The sequence below is a fragment of the Nematolebias whitei genome, chromosome 19 (assembly GCF_014905685.2).
Source record: "Nematolebias whitei isolate Nwh7 chromosome 19, NemWhi1, whole genome shotgun sequence".
Lineage (NCBI taxonomy): Eukaryota > Metazoa > Chordata > Actinopteri > Cyprinodontiformes > Rivulidae > Nematolebias > Nematolebias whitei.
The window spans coordinates 32,171,170-32,189,942 of NC_056516.1; the positions used below are offsets into that span (position 1 = coordinate 32,171,170).

Here is an 18,773-nt window from a genome sequence, read left to right on the forward strand (position 1 = left end):
TATATATTTTTTTTTTTTTTTTTTTTTTTAACAAGCATGTTTCTGGTCAGTTGGAGCAAATTTTGTGGTTTTGTACATTAAGTTAGTGACATTTTAACTATGTGACAGAAAGAACAGAATAAAATTTAACTAATAAAATCTACCGTATTTTCCGCCGTACAAGTTGCGCCAGTGGATAAGTCACATCGGTCCAAAAATGTTTAATAAAGTGGGAAAAAACATAAATAAGTCGCATCTATCATGCGTCACCACTGACCATCCGCAAACATGGACCGGTGTTGTGCCAAAAATCGATTGGCTGCCTAATGGTGGCTGCGGGAGCGTGCACGGTAGGACTTTAACAAGAATTTAACAAGATTAACACTTAAAAACAATTATTTGTTGGCTCGACATTATAGCAAAGGTGTGTCTCAGTTTAACTTTTCCTTAATAAATGCACTTTAATGGTCAAAACAGCTGCATTTTGCCTAGGTGCTGGTGTTCCACTAAGGTTCTGGCGTCGAGCTCTGGAGCCTTCGTCCACCCACACCTTGCTGCTTCCTGGGGCCATGGAACATGTGCTCTGCTGCCCCCTTCCTCCTGGCTCGGGTGGCGGAGGAAGGCTGTAGAGCTTGCAGCCGGAGCCGCGACGGATGGATGGATGGATGGATGGGTGGTCACTGCTGCAGAGGAAATGCGCCTGGCGGGAGCCAGCCAGACACGGGGGAGGAATGTTCCACGTGAGGGGGGATCCTCTGCCGCCTTGCGGCCGTCCCCTCTGCCTGGTTGAATCCCCTGGGCAGACTGCGCAGACCCGACCTGTTTACAAACTTTCTTTCTGCTGCTCAGTTACTGTTTTGAGCTGCATATTTTTATTGCCTGCAGTTTGTAATCTGCAAAATAGGAGTTTCTGTTTGGGGGCATTTTACTTCTGTTAAGTTTTTCTCAATTGTCTCTGTGAACATTTGTGTGTGTGTGTGTGTGTGTGTGTGTGTGTATGGGGGTGGTGTGTAGTGGGGTAGAGGAACAACATATAAAAGCCTAGAGGGCCCTCTGCAACTGGTAATGTTTACTGGTTCATGTCTATGAATGAACATTTCAAAGTCAAAAATTAGGTTATAAATATGGGACAAAAAAAAAACATATATTAGTTGCTTCGGTGTAGAAGTCGCAGGACTTGCAAATTTATGCAAAAAAGTGTGACTTATACACCAGGAAATACGGTAATTAGTGACGCTCTGGCCACCAGGCGGCGCTGTGCGCTCTTCTTTAAATGCACATAAATAGCATTTACAGCCTGAAGATTTTTCTGACAGTGGCTTTTTAAAATTAATGCAGGTTTTTTTTTTTAGGATTCATACAGAAAATTGATAATAGACCATTTAAAATTTTTATTTAGGTTCCTGCAAAAAAAAAACTTTTGATTTAATTTGCATGTGAAATTTAGATCATCACACCTAATTTAATGTTATCTTTGGGGAAAAAAAAGCAGTTTATAAATTCTAACTTTTGTAATTTATTGCCTTACTTCATTTGATTATATTATCTGTACATTTTAAAATAAAATCGACGCCATTTGTTCAAGTCTAAACAGACATATTTTTTACCTGGAGTGTTTTTGTTGCCCTGTTTACCAACGAGTCCTCGCGCTCGAATAACCTCCACGTCCAAACGCTCCTTCCTGTACACCATCCCGATCTGGATGTCACCTGATCAGCAGAGAGATCAACTCAGTGACGAGAAATCAGACGAGTTTTTAAAGAACGATGCTGTTTTTATTCCTGCACAGCCTCGTCAGCTGAGAGACGTACAAATTTAAAAATGTGTAAATGTACACAAACAGATGTGGTTTCTCTGTATCATCACGACAGTGTGAATTTTATAATTCATGTTTGAATGCATGTAAATAAATTTAAGAATAGATAGAAATCGCATTAATGTCTAAATAAATATGGCAAATAAAATACATTTGATATTAAAAAGTAAATATATAAAACAATAATTGTCAAACAAAAGAGTGAACACACAAACCCTGATGGGTAAAAGCAAACACACTCAAGATGTCATTTATAAATGTAAGCATTTATGTAGAAATCAAAATGCTAAAAGAACAAATAAAGTTAATTAAAAACCATAAGTAAATTATTATTCCTACCCATGGGGGGTGTAGCTAACGTCTGCCGTCCAGCCAGCTGACCAGGGCCTAGTCCCTCCAGGAAACCAGTGAACTGTTTGTCTGACGCCAGTTTGACTCCTGGAAATATGAGACTGACAAGAAAAAAAACGGTTAATAATAATGATTATTTAATTTTACAGCAGTCAAGCTGAAGAAAACCAGAAAAAAACTCCAGCAAACAAGAAGCAGCAACTACAACAGAGATAACGAGAAGAAGAAGAAAAAAAACTGAATAAATAGAGATGTTGAGAAGAAGATTGGAGGAGGGAAAAGAAAGTAAAACGTCAGCAGAAATATAAATGACTCGTACGCTCCGGGTTTGGGATCCTCGGCATCTGGATCTCGGCTCGGTTGACGCGTGAACCGAGATTTAAACTCAACGGCCAAACCAGTTTCTACACTTCTCTGGACAGGAAGTCTGATGGCCTTCTTCTTTTTCTCTTCCTCTGCAAGAGTTGAAAGAACAAAAGACAGAAGAAGACGTGAGAGTGTCTTATTTTAGAGTTGTAACCTGAGACCAGCGCCTATGTGGTACATTTGACTGTTTGACAAATGCTGTAGTGGTTAAATTGGAACTAACCCTCCGGATTGAGCTGGGAGGCACTCTGACTCTTTTTCCCCAGTCCAACCATTCCCATCATTCTTGCGCCAAAGCTCGAGCGTCGCTTCTTGTCGTCATCGTCGTCGTCATTTCTTCCCAACGAGCAGATCTCCCCACCGACACTCGACGACTTGGTGAGAGGAGCGCCGGAGTTTGATGCTGCCCTGGAGGAGGAAAAAAAAAAGCGTACAACAAAATCTGTTAATAAAGCACCTGCCAGTCTGCTGAGAAGGAGGGGCAATTACTGGAGTGGGAGGGGCTTAGAAATATGGGTGGAGCTAGTACAAGAACACAGAAAAGGAAAAAACCTGAGTTCTCTGTCACCTTAGCTGTATAAACACATCACAACTGCACACAGATGAACCCTGTGCTGACCCGGTCCGACTTAGGTCATTCTCTTACTTTGAAGTCTCAGGCTCCTCCTCCTGTCCCTCCTCCACCGATTCGCTCTTCAGAAGCATCGCTTCGCTTGCTGCTGCTCCTACTACTTCCTGTGTCCCCTCTGATCCCGCACCCAAGTCCACTGACTGAACCTCCACAGGTTCCATCTTACTGTCTCAGTCCGTCAGAACACAGGACGGCAGCATGCAGACAGAAACATGCAGAACAGTGATGGTGACAGATGTAAGAAACATGCTAACATCAACTCTGAACACAAAAAGCATGCAGGCTGTAAAACATGAGCAGGTAACACGAGGCACAAACGTACAAGACGGGCTAAAAGCTGTTGGAGCAGTGTCTACTGATGCTCGTAACAATTGTTTTATTTCCACATGAAGCTACATTTAAAAAATAATAATAAAGGTCCAGCGTTCTTCGAAGGATTGCATATCACCACTGTCTTTTACGACATGATGTAATGAAAAGAGTTACAGTAGTCCCTTGTTACTTTGCAGTTCGACTTTGGCAGACTTGCTATATCGTGTTTTGTCAACTCACATTAATATTTTTTTTTATTATACATGACACATGACTGTCAAATTTAATATTACTCATATGATTGGGACAGTACTGGATACTGTACAGTAAAAAGTTAACAAAAAATAAAATACTTCAGACAGGCACTGCCATTTTGTAGTTTTCGCTCAGTAAGCCTATACTGTATTCCCGCTTATAACAACTACATTTCCCAGAAGCAAACAGTGCCCCGCCCGGAAGCCCCGTTTCCTTTTAATGAAAAAAACTAGAGGGAAAGATTTGATCTGTTCGGGAAAAGTTTGGCGCTTATTACAGTGACTTCGGTGCCCAGCTGATGCAGAGAGCCGCACGGAACCCACCGAACTGAACCAGAACCGGACCAGAACCAGTCCTCCAGACACATCGGTGAATCTTGAGAGCTGGTAGCCGGCCCACAAGGACTTCCGAGCGGGACGCGCACCGCTGAAGGTCCTAGGCTCCATATGGAGCTCACCGGGTCTTTTTTCATCTTTTAGATTGCTCAATTGGACCACTTGAAGGTCCCCCACCCCCCCACCCCCCCCGAAAAAAAAAAAAAAAAAGCATTTTGGCTCTCAGGGCTGCACTGAACCGGACCTGAACTGGACCCCCAGACTCAGCAGTGAACCCAATCCTATAGCTGGCCCACGAGGACTTTCAAGCGGGGATGCGCCGCTGTAGTTCTGACGCTCCATCCGGAGCCCACCGGGACTTTTTTCATCTCTCGGGTGAGACCAGAACCGAGAGCTGCTCCTGTTCTGCAGATCTGATGAGTAAAATTTAGTAGCTACACATCCAGTACTGTAAGTTTGTTGTTAATATAATGTAAGTTTAAGAGCTTAGAACATTGCAAGAGTGTGGGAAGGGTTTATAAAGCCTTAAAATACATGTATATATATATATAAATACTAAAATAAATAAAATGTCGCTACTTCGCAGATTTTCACTTATTGCAGGGGGGGTCTGGACCCTAACCCCCGCAATAAACGACTACTGAACAGCTGTTTCAGTCAAACTTTGTAAATGATTGTCAAACATCTGCTGAACTGACTGACACAACCATTTTTGTGTTTTCCAAATTCAGTTTGCTGTTTAGCACTTCACAAAATATTTTACTAACAGACAGTTTTAAGAGAAGAGCTCGCTTAACCAGTTAACTTTCAGAGTACAAGTTGGGCGTGACGCAACTATTTCCACAGCAAAGCTTAAGATCTGTAAAATTGTTGTGGTGGTTATGTTGAATAATCTCAACTAAAAAAAAACTTGAACTAGATGTGCATCCAATGATTGCAGGTACTTTCATTAATTTCCATTCTGTGGCTCATGTAATATTTTGCTAACGCAACAGACAAACGAACACACACACACAGGTAAAAATTTTATCACCCTTTCTGTAAAAATAATAAAAATGTTAGCGTTTATTAACTATATCCATAATGTTATTTGATGAATTACCCTCTACATAACTCATAAAAAGTAACAAAATACTAAAACAAAACACTAAAGTTAAGACATACAGCTCAAATTATGTAAATCTTAAACTAAAGAGTATTTATTTGTATTTGCATCAGACTGGTCTGTGATTGATTTGTCTTTGTGACCGGATCCGTTTCTCACCTCATCCTGCGGACGGATCGTGTTTCAGAGACATTGGACATGGCAGAGACATCGCTGACGTCACTATCTGATGACTTAAAGGACAGGCTGTCCCTCATCTGGAGGACGAGGACAGGTGAACATGTGAGTAGGTGCTTTATAAGACAATTTATGTGGACTTTTCTAGTTTTGTGCTGTTTACCTTTGTGGGGTCCTTCATCACACCTGCAAACAAAGAGGAGCATTAGTTCATTATTACAAACAGGCATATCCTACATTTGGTAACATAGTTTGGGAAATTTCAGTAAATCATTCTCAGGATTGTCTCTATGGACAGTAGTGTCACCATAAAGACATATTTAAATAGAGAAAATGCTCCTGTAAAATGAAGCAACATATTCTATTTCTACCTCAGAGAAACAATCAAAATTAGAATAAACACACCAGAGTGTCATCAAATGATTCAAAAGTAGGAAAATGCGAAATCACTGCAGGGAGCAACACATTTAATTTCAGCTTTTCATCCTTTCAGACCGAGAAAATTTACAGCACCTAAAAGAAACTATGAAACAGAAATAAACAGCGTCTCTACCTTCTCTGCTGGCCGGTAACACATCTCCTTCAGATTAACATCAGCGGATGAAAACGAAAGAAAATCAACAAACTCATCACAAAATGTGTCACAAATGACTAAAATCTCTAACTATAAACAAAACGCTGGATATACCTGTACTCAAAGCTAAAACTATACAAACGGCGTCATGGTGAACCTCAGGGTTCAGTTCTGGGCCCTATTTAGTTATAGTAAATTTACTGTAGTTTATTTTATTTGTTTATTCATTTTTTCTTAAGATTAGTAAACAAATCTGAACTTTGATTAAAAAATAGTATTTTCACCTAAGAACAAAGAACAAATAAAATTGTTATTAACAATTTTTATTTGGCAGTACTAATAACTATGGGACTAGTAAATGATGGACTGAATTATCAATGGATGCTTAGACAGAAGGTTGAAGAACTAATTAAAGCAGTAGGGACTAAAACTAAAATAGTCATTAAAATCTCACAGCAGATTCAAGTAACGAACATGTTTAGGTGACATGATCTAGACACTACGTCTGCACATGGGGGTGGCTAACAGGTGTACCCTACCATTAGGTGTTTTCTTCTGCTGGTCCTCCCATGTGACCTCTGCATCATGCAGACAGAGACACCTGATTGGTGAGTCTACAGTGACACTCAAACTCTCTTTAGGCAATCCTTCTAGTATCAGCCCAGTTATATAAGCAGGACACACACCACTATCTTAACATCATCATCATCAGCACCTAGACTACAACACCTGAGTTTACAGGCTGAGAGACTTGCCTTTTCTGGTGCCTCCAGGTGTCGCTGAGCGTCTCTCTGGATCTGATACATGCAGGTGTAATGAGATGACGTAACAAACGTGAACACATAAATCAATGAATGAATGGTATTAATGGTGAGGGACACACACACACCTAGCTTCACAATAACCAGTTACTGGCTCTAATGGCCTACACTGACTGGACAAACACATCACACCAGTGAAGTGCGTACACACCTGGAGTCTGAGGGGGTGGTGCTGGAGAGGGGGCTGGTGAAGGAGCAGGACTAGGTGTTGGGGCATGTGTTGGAGCAGGTGCTAGGGGTTCAGGAGGTCGTTGTAGTGGAATGACAGGAGGTGGTGGATGAACTGGAGCAGGTGGCGGGGCCTGAGTGGGGGGAGATGTTGGCCCAGAGGGTGGGGCAGGGGCAGGTGTTGGGGTGGCTGCAGGTGCAGGAACAGGTGCTGGGGTGAAAGTGGGTGCAGATGTGGGCCTGGGTGTAGGTCCAGGTGCAGGTGTGGGTCCAGCTGAACTTGTAAGCACGGGTGCAAGTGTGGGTCCAGGTACAGGCACAGGTGCACGTGTAGGTGCAGGTGCATGTGCATGTGCATGTGAGGGTGCAAATGCAGGTCCAGGTCCAGATGCAGGCACATGTGTATGGGTGGTTGCAACAGAGGGTGCAAATATGGGTCCAGGTGCAGGTGAAGGTCCAGGTGCAAGCATAGGTGCAGGTGTAGGTGCAGTTGCAGGTGCAGGTGCAGGAGGTAGATGGGTTAGGGCAGACAGAGGACGAGATCCCTGGATTCGTATAAGAGGAGGTGTTTGATGATTGGCTAGAGTAGGGGTCTGTTTATGGATCGGGAGAGGGACCTCGTGATGTGATGTGGGTGGGGGTAAGGTTGTTGACGGTGCTCCTGTGGTTGGCATGGCCAAAAGTGATGGACAGCAGATGATTTTGGAGAGAAAGGAAATGAAACGATGATCAAAAACATGAATGAAAACAGACAAGGAGAGGATGAATGGCTGCACGACCAGCGTCAGAGACTAATCACGAGGAGACAACACGGACAAAGAGTGGTTCACACAACTCTGAGAAAAACCTTCAGCTTTTAAAAAGGTCTTCTAAACAGTTAAACATAGGTGGTTTGTTGCCAGGTAAAACCTTTTCTCATCTAGATAGAAAGTTTTACAGCATTTTGAAAGAAACGCAGCTCAAGCGTGAAGATCATTCACAACACAACGCACAACCTTAGACTCGTGTTAATCTGTCACATCCAATCAACACTTTCTTTTTTCTTCCACAACTACAACTACAACTTCAACACAGTTCGCTGGTTCTAACTCTAAGCAGGTAATTGATACTCAGGTGATAAAGTCAGTACCTGTCTGTATAGAGTCAGAGGGTTCTCCATCTGCAAGACACGACTCAGTGTTAGGCTGCTGTGACCGCCGTGCTTCCATCGGATGCTCCAACTCAGCAGAGGAGCCACGAAAAGCTCCCATTGAACATGTCAGGTTTATTTTTACATCTATGTGAAGTTTCATTCAAAAGCTGAAGTTATAGATTTAATTAATTGTTTATTAAGTGTGGAATTAATTTTACTTTGTAGTAGATTTGCTTCTCTCTTAGTTTTTTTGATCAGTGAAATTTTTGAACCAACTAATGTTTTCTGTGTTGTTTTTCAATTTTCCCTATTTTTGTATTTTTGATGCATAAACACATAAAACATAATACTTCACAGCTGATTTGGATTATTGTTTGATGAAGCCTGTAATGAGGCTACAACCTCCTCAGAATTAATTTGCACCATTATGGAAATAATAAAAGAATATTAGATATTACCATTCCACACCAAATTTCTTAAAACACAGAAAAAAATGTCAACAATTTGAATTCAAACATAACGTGAAAAATAAGACGCATATTCATTTAAAACTTCATTTTTTTCATTAAGATCTTAAAATTTGTGATGATCATATATTGTCAATAACAACTGAGAAACAAAGTTATATTATTCTTAACCTTATTCTTACATCTTAGCACAAATAATACAACAAAACCCAACAAAGGCTGAAGACTCCACTATAAAAGTCATTACAATACAGATAATCTTCCAGTCAAACTGCTTGTTTGACAATTAGCAAATACCGTATTTTCTGGCATATAAGTTGCAGGACTGGAAATCTATGTAAAAACTACAACTTATACGCCAGAAAATACAGTAATTATAAATTTTAGGCAACATTAGATTTCAGGGTTGTCCAATTTATTACACTTTTTCACATATGGTAGTGTAGTAGATCATTTTAGCTGAAGTTTTATCCATTATTAGGGACAAGTTTGTGAGTTTTATTTTTTGAAAATATCAGTTAACGCTTGTAATTTTAAACAAAAGAGAAACACACCAAAGTCCCCATGGAAGTTTAAGCTTTCCAACATGCGCTTTTAAATCAAATTAATTTTAAAAATCACTTCCATACCACAAGAAAACTGTAGGATGACTCAAAACAAACAAACAAAAATCCAACTTAGTAACTCAAATTTGCAATAAATACTTATTTTATGTACACCGTTTCAATAAGGTGCGTATCTGTAAACTGAAAATGATGTGACTTTAGGTTATGTTTTGTCATTTCTAAAGTACTTTTCATTGCAGCAGAGTTTTCCAACTAATGGGAAAAAGAAGAGCCATCGCCATCAACAAGCAGCTTCAATCCATGTGTAAAAAACAGACCCTGGCTGGTTGACCAGCGCACCATCTGACAGGTACAACATGTCCAGTACTGTATACATACTTCTGTCAAGAACTCCTTTTGGCGGAACAACGGGCAGCTGGCGTCCTCGGCGAGTGCAGACCGCCGTTCCTGTCGGGCTCGTGAGGGAGGAGCCACCTCGAGCATTTGCTCTGTTAAAAAAAAAAACAGTAATAAAAAGTAAAACACAAGGTATGAAACAACCAACTGAAAGGGAAGAAGGTAAGGTGAAAAGTCTTGAGTCAAAATGGTCTCAGTCCCTAAGAATGGAAGTCTTTTTAGGTGATTTAGATTAGCACAGATTATCTAATCTGGCACAGATCTCCTAGTATCTGATGAGGGACTGTGTCTTTGGGTAAAGTAACGTTTTGCTCCAGTTGTCACATCAAACATGTCTGGTAGAACTTGCACGTTTTAAACTGGTTTACTAAAAGAACAGACGAACCAACGTGAGGTTCTGGACGGTCAACATAAACAGCAGCCATGACACGAGACCCTGAAAACACCTGCAGGCAGGTGAGAACTCAAACCACCAGAGGTCAACATCAACAATATTTGAAATATTTAAAACTGCGCATTGTCACTGAATGTTAGCAATGGTATCAATGCTATGCTAACTTAGCAAAGGTTTAAGACGTTTTTCATTGACTGAAACTGAATGTAGGTTGTAGATAAGCTGGACGAAGCCTCCATTCCTGCTGTGTGAAAGCAATATGTAAAGTTTACATGAATTTCTTTGTTTTTATTGAGTATTAAGTCAGGTGAGTTACCTGTTAGGCAATAATAATAATCGTCTTCAGTTCAGCAAAGAAACAAAGCTTTGGATTTTAGGACAGCTTTTTGTCCTTTTTAGACATCAAAGTTTGCTGATTTTGTCCAAGTCAAGTCTTTAGTCTGGGGGAAGCTGAGTTAAGTTCAGAAAGTCCAAAAATAAAACATTTATTTTTTTCAAATGAGCTCATGCAACAAAACCAAAGATGCAAAACACGGATATGAAACGTGCAAGAAAAAACAAAACATGCATCTAACAAAATAAATCTTCAAAATAACAAACGGGTGGCGTGTCGGCACTTTCAGACAAAGAAAGGAGTTAAAAGTGATTAGTCCGGCTTCATGCTTTGTTTTAAGGATCAAAAACAACAATTAGCAAATGCTAAAGATGGAGCTGCTGTCTGATTGGTCGGCAGCAGGTCACCTGATCAGGGCAGGTGAGGGAGGGGCGGAGCGACCAGACCTCAGGTAAGGGGAGTCAGCGCGGTCAGTCGAGTGTGACCGCGTGTAGATGGGTCGGTCCGCCATTGCGCGATGGTCCGCGGAACGGGAGCGACTGTAGTAATCCCTCCGGTCCATCCCACGACTGTACCTGTGTGTTACCATGACAACTGTGACCATCGCATCCGCTACACCTGGGAAATGGGTTAGCTAGTGACATTATCCTGTCGTCACCTGTGGACTCTGTGAATTAGGAGTATAAGGCACTGCAAGAGGAAGTTTAAACACCAACATTTAATTTGGCACATTTTCCAGAAGGAGGAAACCCCAGCAAAGGATGTGGAAGAGGAAAAAAACGAGTTTTGTGATCTCAGTTTCAAAGACAAATCGAAACAGTCAAAAGATAATTGAGACCCTCAATATGGACACACACACACGCACACATATAAAAAAAACACAAAACAGGACTAACATCTGTCATCTACAGCTGTCTGTCTAAAAGTCAGTCTGTTTGTTTACCTCAACATTTCCTCATCGTAAGCCTCGGGCTCATACGGAAAGTCAGGGATGAAGTCCTCGCTGGAGAACAGACAAACGTAAGAACTCTAAAACCAAAACAAATCTATGCCTTTCAGTGTCTACGGTACATTATCGACAACAACCAGGCCTCACCTGTAGTCCTCACAATTCCCATTCATTGTATGGTTTGTCCAGGTGAGGTGTGGGCCATTAAAAGATCTTATGTACAGGAAAACATATTAATGGATAGATGTTTACACATTAGTTTCTGTTACTGTCACTGTTGGTACTTCAACTACGAGTTAACAGGAGTTTCAGGCTACAGTAGCTGTACCTGTCATAAGAATCAAGAGAGTTGCCTACAGACATTCTCCTCAGTTGTTGCCTAAATACAAGAAAAGAGAGGAGGTGAGATCAGGAGCACAGCCAGTAAAACTACACCACTACAAACTGGACTACAAGCTGTACAGAATCCAGTCAGTCAGGCCTAAAACCAGGTCTTCCTACAGGGGTCAAGCCACAACATCTAACCAGTCAAACATCCACAACCTGCTCCAACAACGATACGAAGAAATCTACAACTAAAGCCGGGGCCAAGCTCAGTAGTTTTTATAGTTCCAAACTACCTATGTTCAAATCAGACCATAGACATACAGTATAACATGATACTAGACCTACACAGGATCCTGGATGTTGAAGCCAGTCAGGCAGCAGCATACCCTTAGGCTGGTCCCAGTAAAAGTTTCTTAGTGAATTTTTGGTCAAAGTTTATGGATGTTTTTAACTACTATGGCTGAGAACGTTAACTCTGCCCATGAACCATATGTTTGGGTTATCAGAGAGCGCTGGATGAGGCTGCAGGCGTGCAGCTGTTTAAACAGCTTTTCTTATTCTGGTTGTGTGTGGTGGTGTGGAGTAAGCCCAACTTAAAGTGCCACATCACTGGTCTCCACACTCTGATCCCAAAAATACAACATGGCCGTTCCCGTAAAACACATCCTTCTTGGCTTCAGTTCCCAACAACAAGAGGAGGCGAGGACATTCGGTCTAGGATTATGATATATCGTATGTCGATGGTTCAGACCTGGGTCCTGGTTCAGCCCTGTTTGTCCTGTATGCTAAAATTTTGATCCGGCAGAAGTAGGTAGACTTAATCTGATGGGAAGTTTCTCTATTGATTTAGTGACTGAAGTAATCCCTTCCCAGGTATGTTGCGAGAAAAAAACCTTTGCTTTGATTGGCTGCTGCCCAGGAGACCCAAGTCAGGTGTGTTGCCATGCGTCGCCATGGTTACCTGTCCAGGCTGCTGTACTGAGCGGCATCAGAGTACGCTCGGCTCAATTTGGAGCCTCGTAGGAGCCGCACGGCATCCTCCCGGTACAACGGATACAAAGGGTTACCGCTAGCAACCAGAGGTCAAAGGTCACGCACATGAAGGGTCAAAGAAGAAGACAAACGGAGAGTGTTTTTTGGTAAAATAAATAAATGATTTGGTTGTTCAGGAAAATTATTGGATTTTTGTGCCCCAAGAAGATAAAAATCTGCTGGGATGTTAACTGAATCTCATTTTCCTCATGAAAACACGTCTCACCTGTTCTCATCTCACTTTGTATAATTTCTCAAATAATCATTTTATGCTCCTCTTTTTTCCCTTTAACAGCATTGTGTCAACAATTTTAAATCTTGATGGAAAACTCACCTTTTTTCACACTGGCTTTTACCTCAAGTTCAGTTTGAGTTCCATCAGAAGTTTCTAGATGTGATATTTTCTTGTTTTAATTAGTTTTTAGCCTAGCTTTTATTATATTTGTGATATTTTGGTCAACGTTATTGTTTTTAAATGTGCTAATAAATAAAATTGACATTGACAACAGTTGCATCACTTGATTTTTTTATGTTATAAACATATTTCACATCACTTCATTCCACCATCACCATTGGTATATGTACCTTCCAATCAAATCTCCCATCGTCTTATATCACTAGATCTTTGAACATCATATAAAAAATACTTAGTTTATCTATTTTTTATTACTGTATTAACATAAACTGATTACAGTGAACCTCATTTAGTTTGTCTTCATCTAAAGTTGTCATTTTATGTCAGTTGGTTAAATCACATCCACAGTTGTCCAATTAGATTTAATCTTATCTTGTTTTAAATGGTGGTTTAATCTAATTCTATATCATTTAAAAATATCCCAGTTAATCAGATTTCGTCCTTTAATACATTCCTTTTGCTCTAATCTTGTTTATTATAATAAGATCTGAATCAATATGGCTGCTAACCTTTGAGGAGGAGGTTGGCTTGGCGATCGTGACCTCCTGACCATCTCAGATCGAGAGCAGTGATTGGATGACATCACCTGTTCTGGTACTGAGAGGGTGGAGCTGTGGAAGTCCCGCCCATTTTGCCTGTAATCTGCACAAAGGAAAAAACAAGTTTAGCTACGTATTACTGAAAGGAAGCGGTCAGACCTCCATTTCATTCCATGCTCAGAGTGAAGTCAGCCATTAGTGAATTTATCGTAACTCAGCTGAAACGTTTTCAAAGAACACAGAGATCTATTTTGGTTCGTGTAAGGGATTTAGTGACATCTAGTGGTGAAACTGCAAAATGCATTCAACTGAATGCTGTTAGCATAAAAAGTAGTAATTTCCCTCATGAGCAGTAAGACATTGTGTATCATTAATTTAAAATGATAGAAAAGTAGCTCAAGAGAAAACAGATCTCGTTCAACTCAGGTGTTTCATGTAATAATGTGATAAAAAATAATAAGGTCATCAAATACTGAACATAAACAAATATAAACTCAAGTGTAAAAAATCGCAGCAGGTTGTCATGTAATTATTATTTTAAAAAGTTACAATACTGTACATTAGTTTTAAATAATTTTACTTGTAACTATTTTAATAATTAATTTACATTTAAAATAATTTTACTTTAAAATTTTAATTTTACACAAAACTCCAAAAAAATTGGATTTTTACATTATTTTTTCCTGTTACTGTAATATGCATGTACTTGCATTACTGACATTAATTTCATTTATATATTTTTAAATATTCCATATGGCATCAAATTTAACAACAATTTCTGAACTAAAAGTCGTTTTATGATAAGCTTGTTCATAATAAACAAACAAGTAAATAAATTAATGAATGAATGAATTCCTGTCTGCCTGAGAACCGGTAACAATAAAGATTGTGTGTGTATTTTGTTAATTTTTTGAACTGCAACAAACTGATTATTTTGATGCCAATTATGTACCCATATTTTTATTTTATTTTATTAATTTGAACTGTTTTATACAAGGTGAAGTAAGTCAATACCACTTTACAATTAGTGAAACTACAAATGACTAATAAATAGTAATAATGCAGTAATTATTTAAGCTTTAACCATTTAGTAAACCTTTAATAAGCCAATTATAAGCATTTACAATGCTTCAGATAAAAAAGTAATATATCTGTACATTACATTCTCACTGGTTACCTTTATTTCTCACTGTTAACTTAAAATTTAAATATTAAACATTTGTCATTAAGTAACCTGCATGTAAGCACTATGACCTTAGATATAAAAATTGTTTTGACATACAGTTATTAATTTTTAAAAAGCTAAGCAACTATCAGAATTTACATTTACGTGAATAAATACAGCACCTAAATCTGCCAATTAGTGAGTCTGCCTGAGTGTTATAACTGTTTTATAAGTACAAACTCATAAATTACTTATTTAAAAAGCATTATGGGATTTACCTGTCTAAATAAAGGTTGAATGAATTATTAAATGGTTAAATGGTTAAAAAAAAATTAATGGTATCAAAATGTCAATGATCAGTTTTTAATTTGGAGCTATATAAATAAAGTGAACTGAATGGAATAGATGTTGTTTATATTCTATAATCTATCAAATATACAGTTAAAAGATTTGCTAGTCGTTGCATTTTTCCATTTATTGTTTCCCACAAATGATTTTGTTTTTTTGATGTTTCTACCAGAACGTTCTTTTGTTCTGACCATCATGGTGCACAGTGTGAAGGTGGGTTCACCTGAGACCACCCCGATGCCGTCTTCACAGTCATAATCTGAAAACTCGCTGTCGCTGATCCTCTGGGATCCTGCACAGAGACGGACACAAACTCAGGATGACTTTAAACCTGACAGCAGACCATCTCTGGTGTCTTCTCGTAATGACACCGGTGTTATTACCTGAGTTACAATAAGGACCTTTGTCTGTCAAACCATTATGTGACGTGAAACAAAGTGAACAAAACAAAGGAGAAAACATTAAAAGACAACAAAATGAACAGAAGACAAAAACTTACAATAACTTTCAGAAACTGAAAATAAATGAATGCAACATAAAATCATAAAATAAATGATTAAGCGAGACTCGAGGTGTGCTGTTAGAGTGTTTAGAGAGTTTTAGTGTGAATCGGTGCGTGTCTCACTCTGAAGCCTCCTCTGGGAGGGGTCAGCCTGCAGCCCCCTCCTCTGCAGGTACGGGGAGGCGTTTGGCAGCGGCAGCGAGGAAACGTCATGAAGCTGCAGTTTGTACCAGTGAGGCTGGTCATCCAGCAGCGCTGACTCCAGCTCGATCAGGACCTGAGCAGGTGCAGAACATGGGCACGCTGACCGACTTCAGGAAGTTACTCTTAGAAAATGTTCTCGGCGTGTTCTCACCTCTCCTAAAAACTGGCTCTCCTCCTCCCGGACCCTGGCCTGGTCCCACACCGTTAGCTCCAACATCCGTTCTCTGAACTCACGCCGGTGCACCGGGGAATACATGAAGGTCTGATTCCAACGAGGTTCCAGCGACTTCTTCACCGTCTTTGTCCGACGCTTACTTTTATCACTGCAATAAAAAATAAATGAAAGCAACATGCATTCTGTCGAGATGCTAGGTCTGTAATTATTCTATTTTTACCTTCTGTCTGGCAGGAAGTAGATCTTGACGTAGGGGTTTCGAGGTCGGCCATCATCCCGAACAGTAAGTTCTTTGGCGCCAAGGACAGTGACGATCAGCTGATGACCAACTTTATCATACCACAGCTTTATCTACATAAAAACAGCATAATTGGAGCTATTAGAGCTTATGATACTGAAAACCTGAACACAAATAAGAACCACTGAAACCGTTTCCACGTTCTTGGGGTAGAAAATGCGCAAAACCAAGGGTGGAGGACACAAATAAAAAAAAATAAAATATAAATTAATAGAACAAACATAAAAGGAGACAGCAGACAAATATCAAGGGGAAAAGTTGAAAATAAATGAAACAAATGACCGAATGACACCAGAACCAAACCAGACATGAACTTCATCATCTTGAACAGTTGAAGAATTCATACAACTGAAAAAATGTTTAAAACTGAAGATTAAAAATGAGGATTTTACAAAACCCTACAGGACAGAAAAAAAATCAAGGAATCTGACATAAATCTACAAGAAAGGGGGAAATAAATCAATGCTTTTAAACGTCAAGCAAACCATTAAACTGATGCAGAACGAATCAGAAGACTAACTGAACTGAAGCAGGAGAGTACAAAAACAATGGGAATACTAATGAGTAAAACTAGAAAGGTCCTAGAGAAACTTTCACAGGGACTGCCACGTTGGGTCATTTTAAATTTTGGATTTGACAGTACTCAGTGTTGGGGTTCTCTCCCAGCTACACCAAATTTCAGTTCAGTATGGCAAAAAAAAAAAAAAAAAAATAATTCAATGAGTTATCGTCATTTTTGAATGTCTGAGTAATAATCAATTTTGAGTTTTCTGAGGTAGCTGTGGCAGCCATCTTGATCCAAAATGGCTCCTAAAGTTAATCAGTATTTTGTTCAGGGACCTCTCCACTCCGGGTCATGTGACCTCACTGTGTCAATTAGAAGCTGTTAAGAGTTCTTTCTGTGTTTTTCAGTGAGAAAAATGGCACCTTTGTTTGCAAATTACGTCGCCATGGTAACTCGAAATGCCAACAAAAGTAAAAGCACACGTGAGGTGTTGAGGCGGTCATTTTGATACATTTGTTGGGGTACACATTGCTGTTCGGGCTGCATTAAAATTTATGGAAGAAAAAGATAAAGTTAAGAAACCCTTGTCAGGTGGATAATAAGAGGTGGCTGCCTTACGAGGCAGTCCCCAACAACTCAGTGAACAGAAGAAGAACCTTCATTAACAAGGTTAAACGAAATGGAGAAGAATAAATAACTGAAAAAATTAATTAAAGGCTTATCTTAGAAAGAATATATAAATCTAAAGACAGAGCATCTTTAAACTGGTGGATTTTAATAAGTTGCATCAGAAGAAACAATTACTCTAAAAATCCCATCAAACACAGAACTATACGAGCAAAACAGAAACACTAAAAACCAGAGGAGACTGTGGCAGAACAGAAGAACCATAACAGAACAGAGGAACTATTAGGAGCAGACCTGGAAACAGCAAATAATTTTTTATATATAAACTAAACCAACAACTATTCTACATTTATCTGAAACTACAGAACAAAGATGGAACACCGATCTCTTAACTTCCACCTGTTCTACTGTTTACCTGGATTCTGGGAACCACAGGGTGTCTGTTTGTCTGAAAACACACGCGTGGAAACCTCTGTTATGTGACAGCTTACAGACTGAGAGACGTGAGATGATCAGTGAACTTACAGAGACCTGTCCAGATAAAACGCTGGGGCTCAACGGAGAAGTGACAGAGATGGCCGGACCCACTTTCTGAGAGTCGAAGGAACTGGAACCTGAACGCAGAACATAGAAACGTGGAAGAAACTTGGTTTACATTCTGTTCAGCATTTTAGGCCACACAATTTATTTATTTATTTAAATCAACACTTTCACCGCTCCTTGTGGTGGTGGACTCACTGGAATCCAGGTGAACACTGGAACCATCAGCTGCTCTCGAAACGTCTCTGCAGAACACAGACCGACAGATGTCACTCTAACGAACAAGGAGCTTTGGTTGAAATTATAAATAATTAAAGACGCGTCTACCAATAAAACACTGTTTACTGGGACTCACCTAATTGGTCTGCAGACCACCAGCTCCACCTGTGGCTCTGGTTTAGATTCCATGATGATGTTGTAGACCTCGTTGAATGTGGCACCCTGCAGAACCCGACCATTCCACTCAAGAACCTGATCCCCTGAAGAAGAAAAATAAATCTAATTGTCCCATCAGTGTTAGCAAAACATAACTGTCCATCTGTTCATCTGTCCATCCTTTCATCTGTCCATCCGTCCATCCATCCATCTGTCCATCCTTTCATCTGTCCATCCGTCCATCTGTCCATTCATCTGTCCATCCTTTCATCTGTCCATCCATCTGTCCAATCATCTGTCCATCCATTCATCTGTCCATCCATCTGTCCAATCATCTGTCCATCCATTAATCTGTCCATCCGTCCGTCCATCCATCTGTCCAATCATCTGTCCATCCATTCATCTGCCCATCCATCTGTCATCCATCCATTCATCCATCCATCCATTAGTTCATTGATTCATCCATCCATCCATCCATCCATCCATTCATCCATCTATCCATCCATCCGTCCATCCATTCATTTATCCATCCATCCATCCATCCACCCATCATCCATCCATCCATCCATCCATCCATCCATCCATCCATCCAT

The 18,773-nt window shown here is 39.9% G+C and overlaps 1 protein-coding gene across 1 annotated transcript in view; it reads right to left on the bottom strand.

The window, feature by feature from the left end:
• Positions 1-18,773, bottom strand: part of rims2b (regulating synaptic membrane exocytosis 2b) — a 41,636-nt gene that overhangs the window by 953 nt on the left and 21,910 nt on the right. Inside the window, exons 11-38 of the mRNA XM_037692799.1 lie at positions 18,161-18,284; positions 18,004-18,050; positions 17,791-17,879; positions 17,681-17,713; positions 16,056-16,186; positions 15,812-15,983; positions 15,580-15,733; positions 15,338-15,361; positions 15,178-15,246; positions 13,412-13,544; positions 12,417-12,524; positions 11,457-11,507; positions 11,276-11,341; positions 11,123-11,182; positions 10,587-10,754; positions 9,434-9,543; positions 8,020-8,049; positions 6,874-7,551; positions 6,657-6,698; positions 6,441-6,479; positions 5,881-5,907; positions 5,491-5,513; positions 5,310-5,407; positions 3,159-3,308; positions 2,736-2,920; positions 2,466-2,601; positions 2,135-2,247; positions 1,587-1,688 (exon numbers count right to left, since the gene is read on the bottom strand). Of these exons, the coding sequence (XP_037548727.1) occupies positions 1,587-1,688; positions 2,135-2,247; positions 2,466-2,601; positions 2,736-2,920; positions 3,159-3,308; positions 5,310-5,407; positions 5,491-5,513; positions 5,881-5,907; positions 6,441-6,479; positions 6,657-6,698; positions 6,874-7,551; positions 8,020-8,049; positions 9,434-9,543; positions 10,587-10,754; positions 11,123-11,182; positions 11,276-11,341; positions 11,457-11,507; positions 12,417-12,524; positions 13,412-13,544; positions 15,178-15,246; positions 15,338-15,361; positions 15,580-15,733; positions 15,812-15,983; positions 16,056-16,186; positions 17,681-17,713; positions 17,791-17,879; positions 18,004-18,050; positions 18,161-18,284 (3,162 nt within the window). The remainder of the gene's footprint in view (positions 1-1,586; positions 1,689-2,134; positions 2,248-2,465; positions 2,602-2,735; positions 2,921-3,158; positions 3,309-5,309; positions 5,408-5,490; positions 5,514-5,880; positions 5,908-6,440; positions 6,480-6,656; positions 6,699-6,873; positions 7,552-8,019; positions 8,050-9,433; positions 9,544-10,586; positions 10,755-11,122; positions 11,183-11,275; positions 11,342-11,456; positions 11,508-12,416; positions 12,525-13,411; positions 13,545-15,177; positions 15,247-15,337; positions 15,362-15,579; positions 15,734-15,811; positions 15,984-16,055; positions 16,187-17,680; positions 17,714-17,790; positions 17,880-18,003; positions 18,051-18,160; positions 18,285-18,773) is intronic.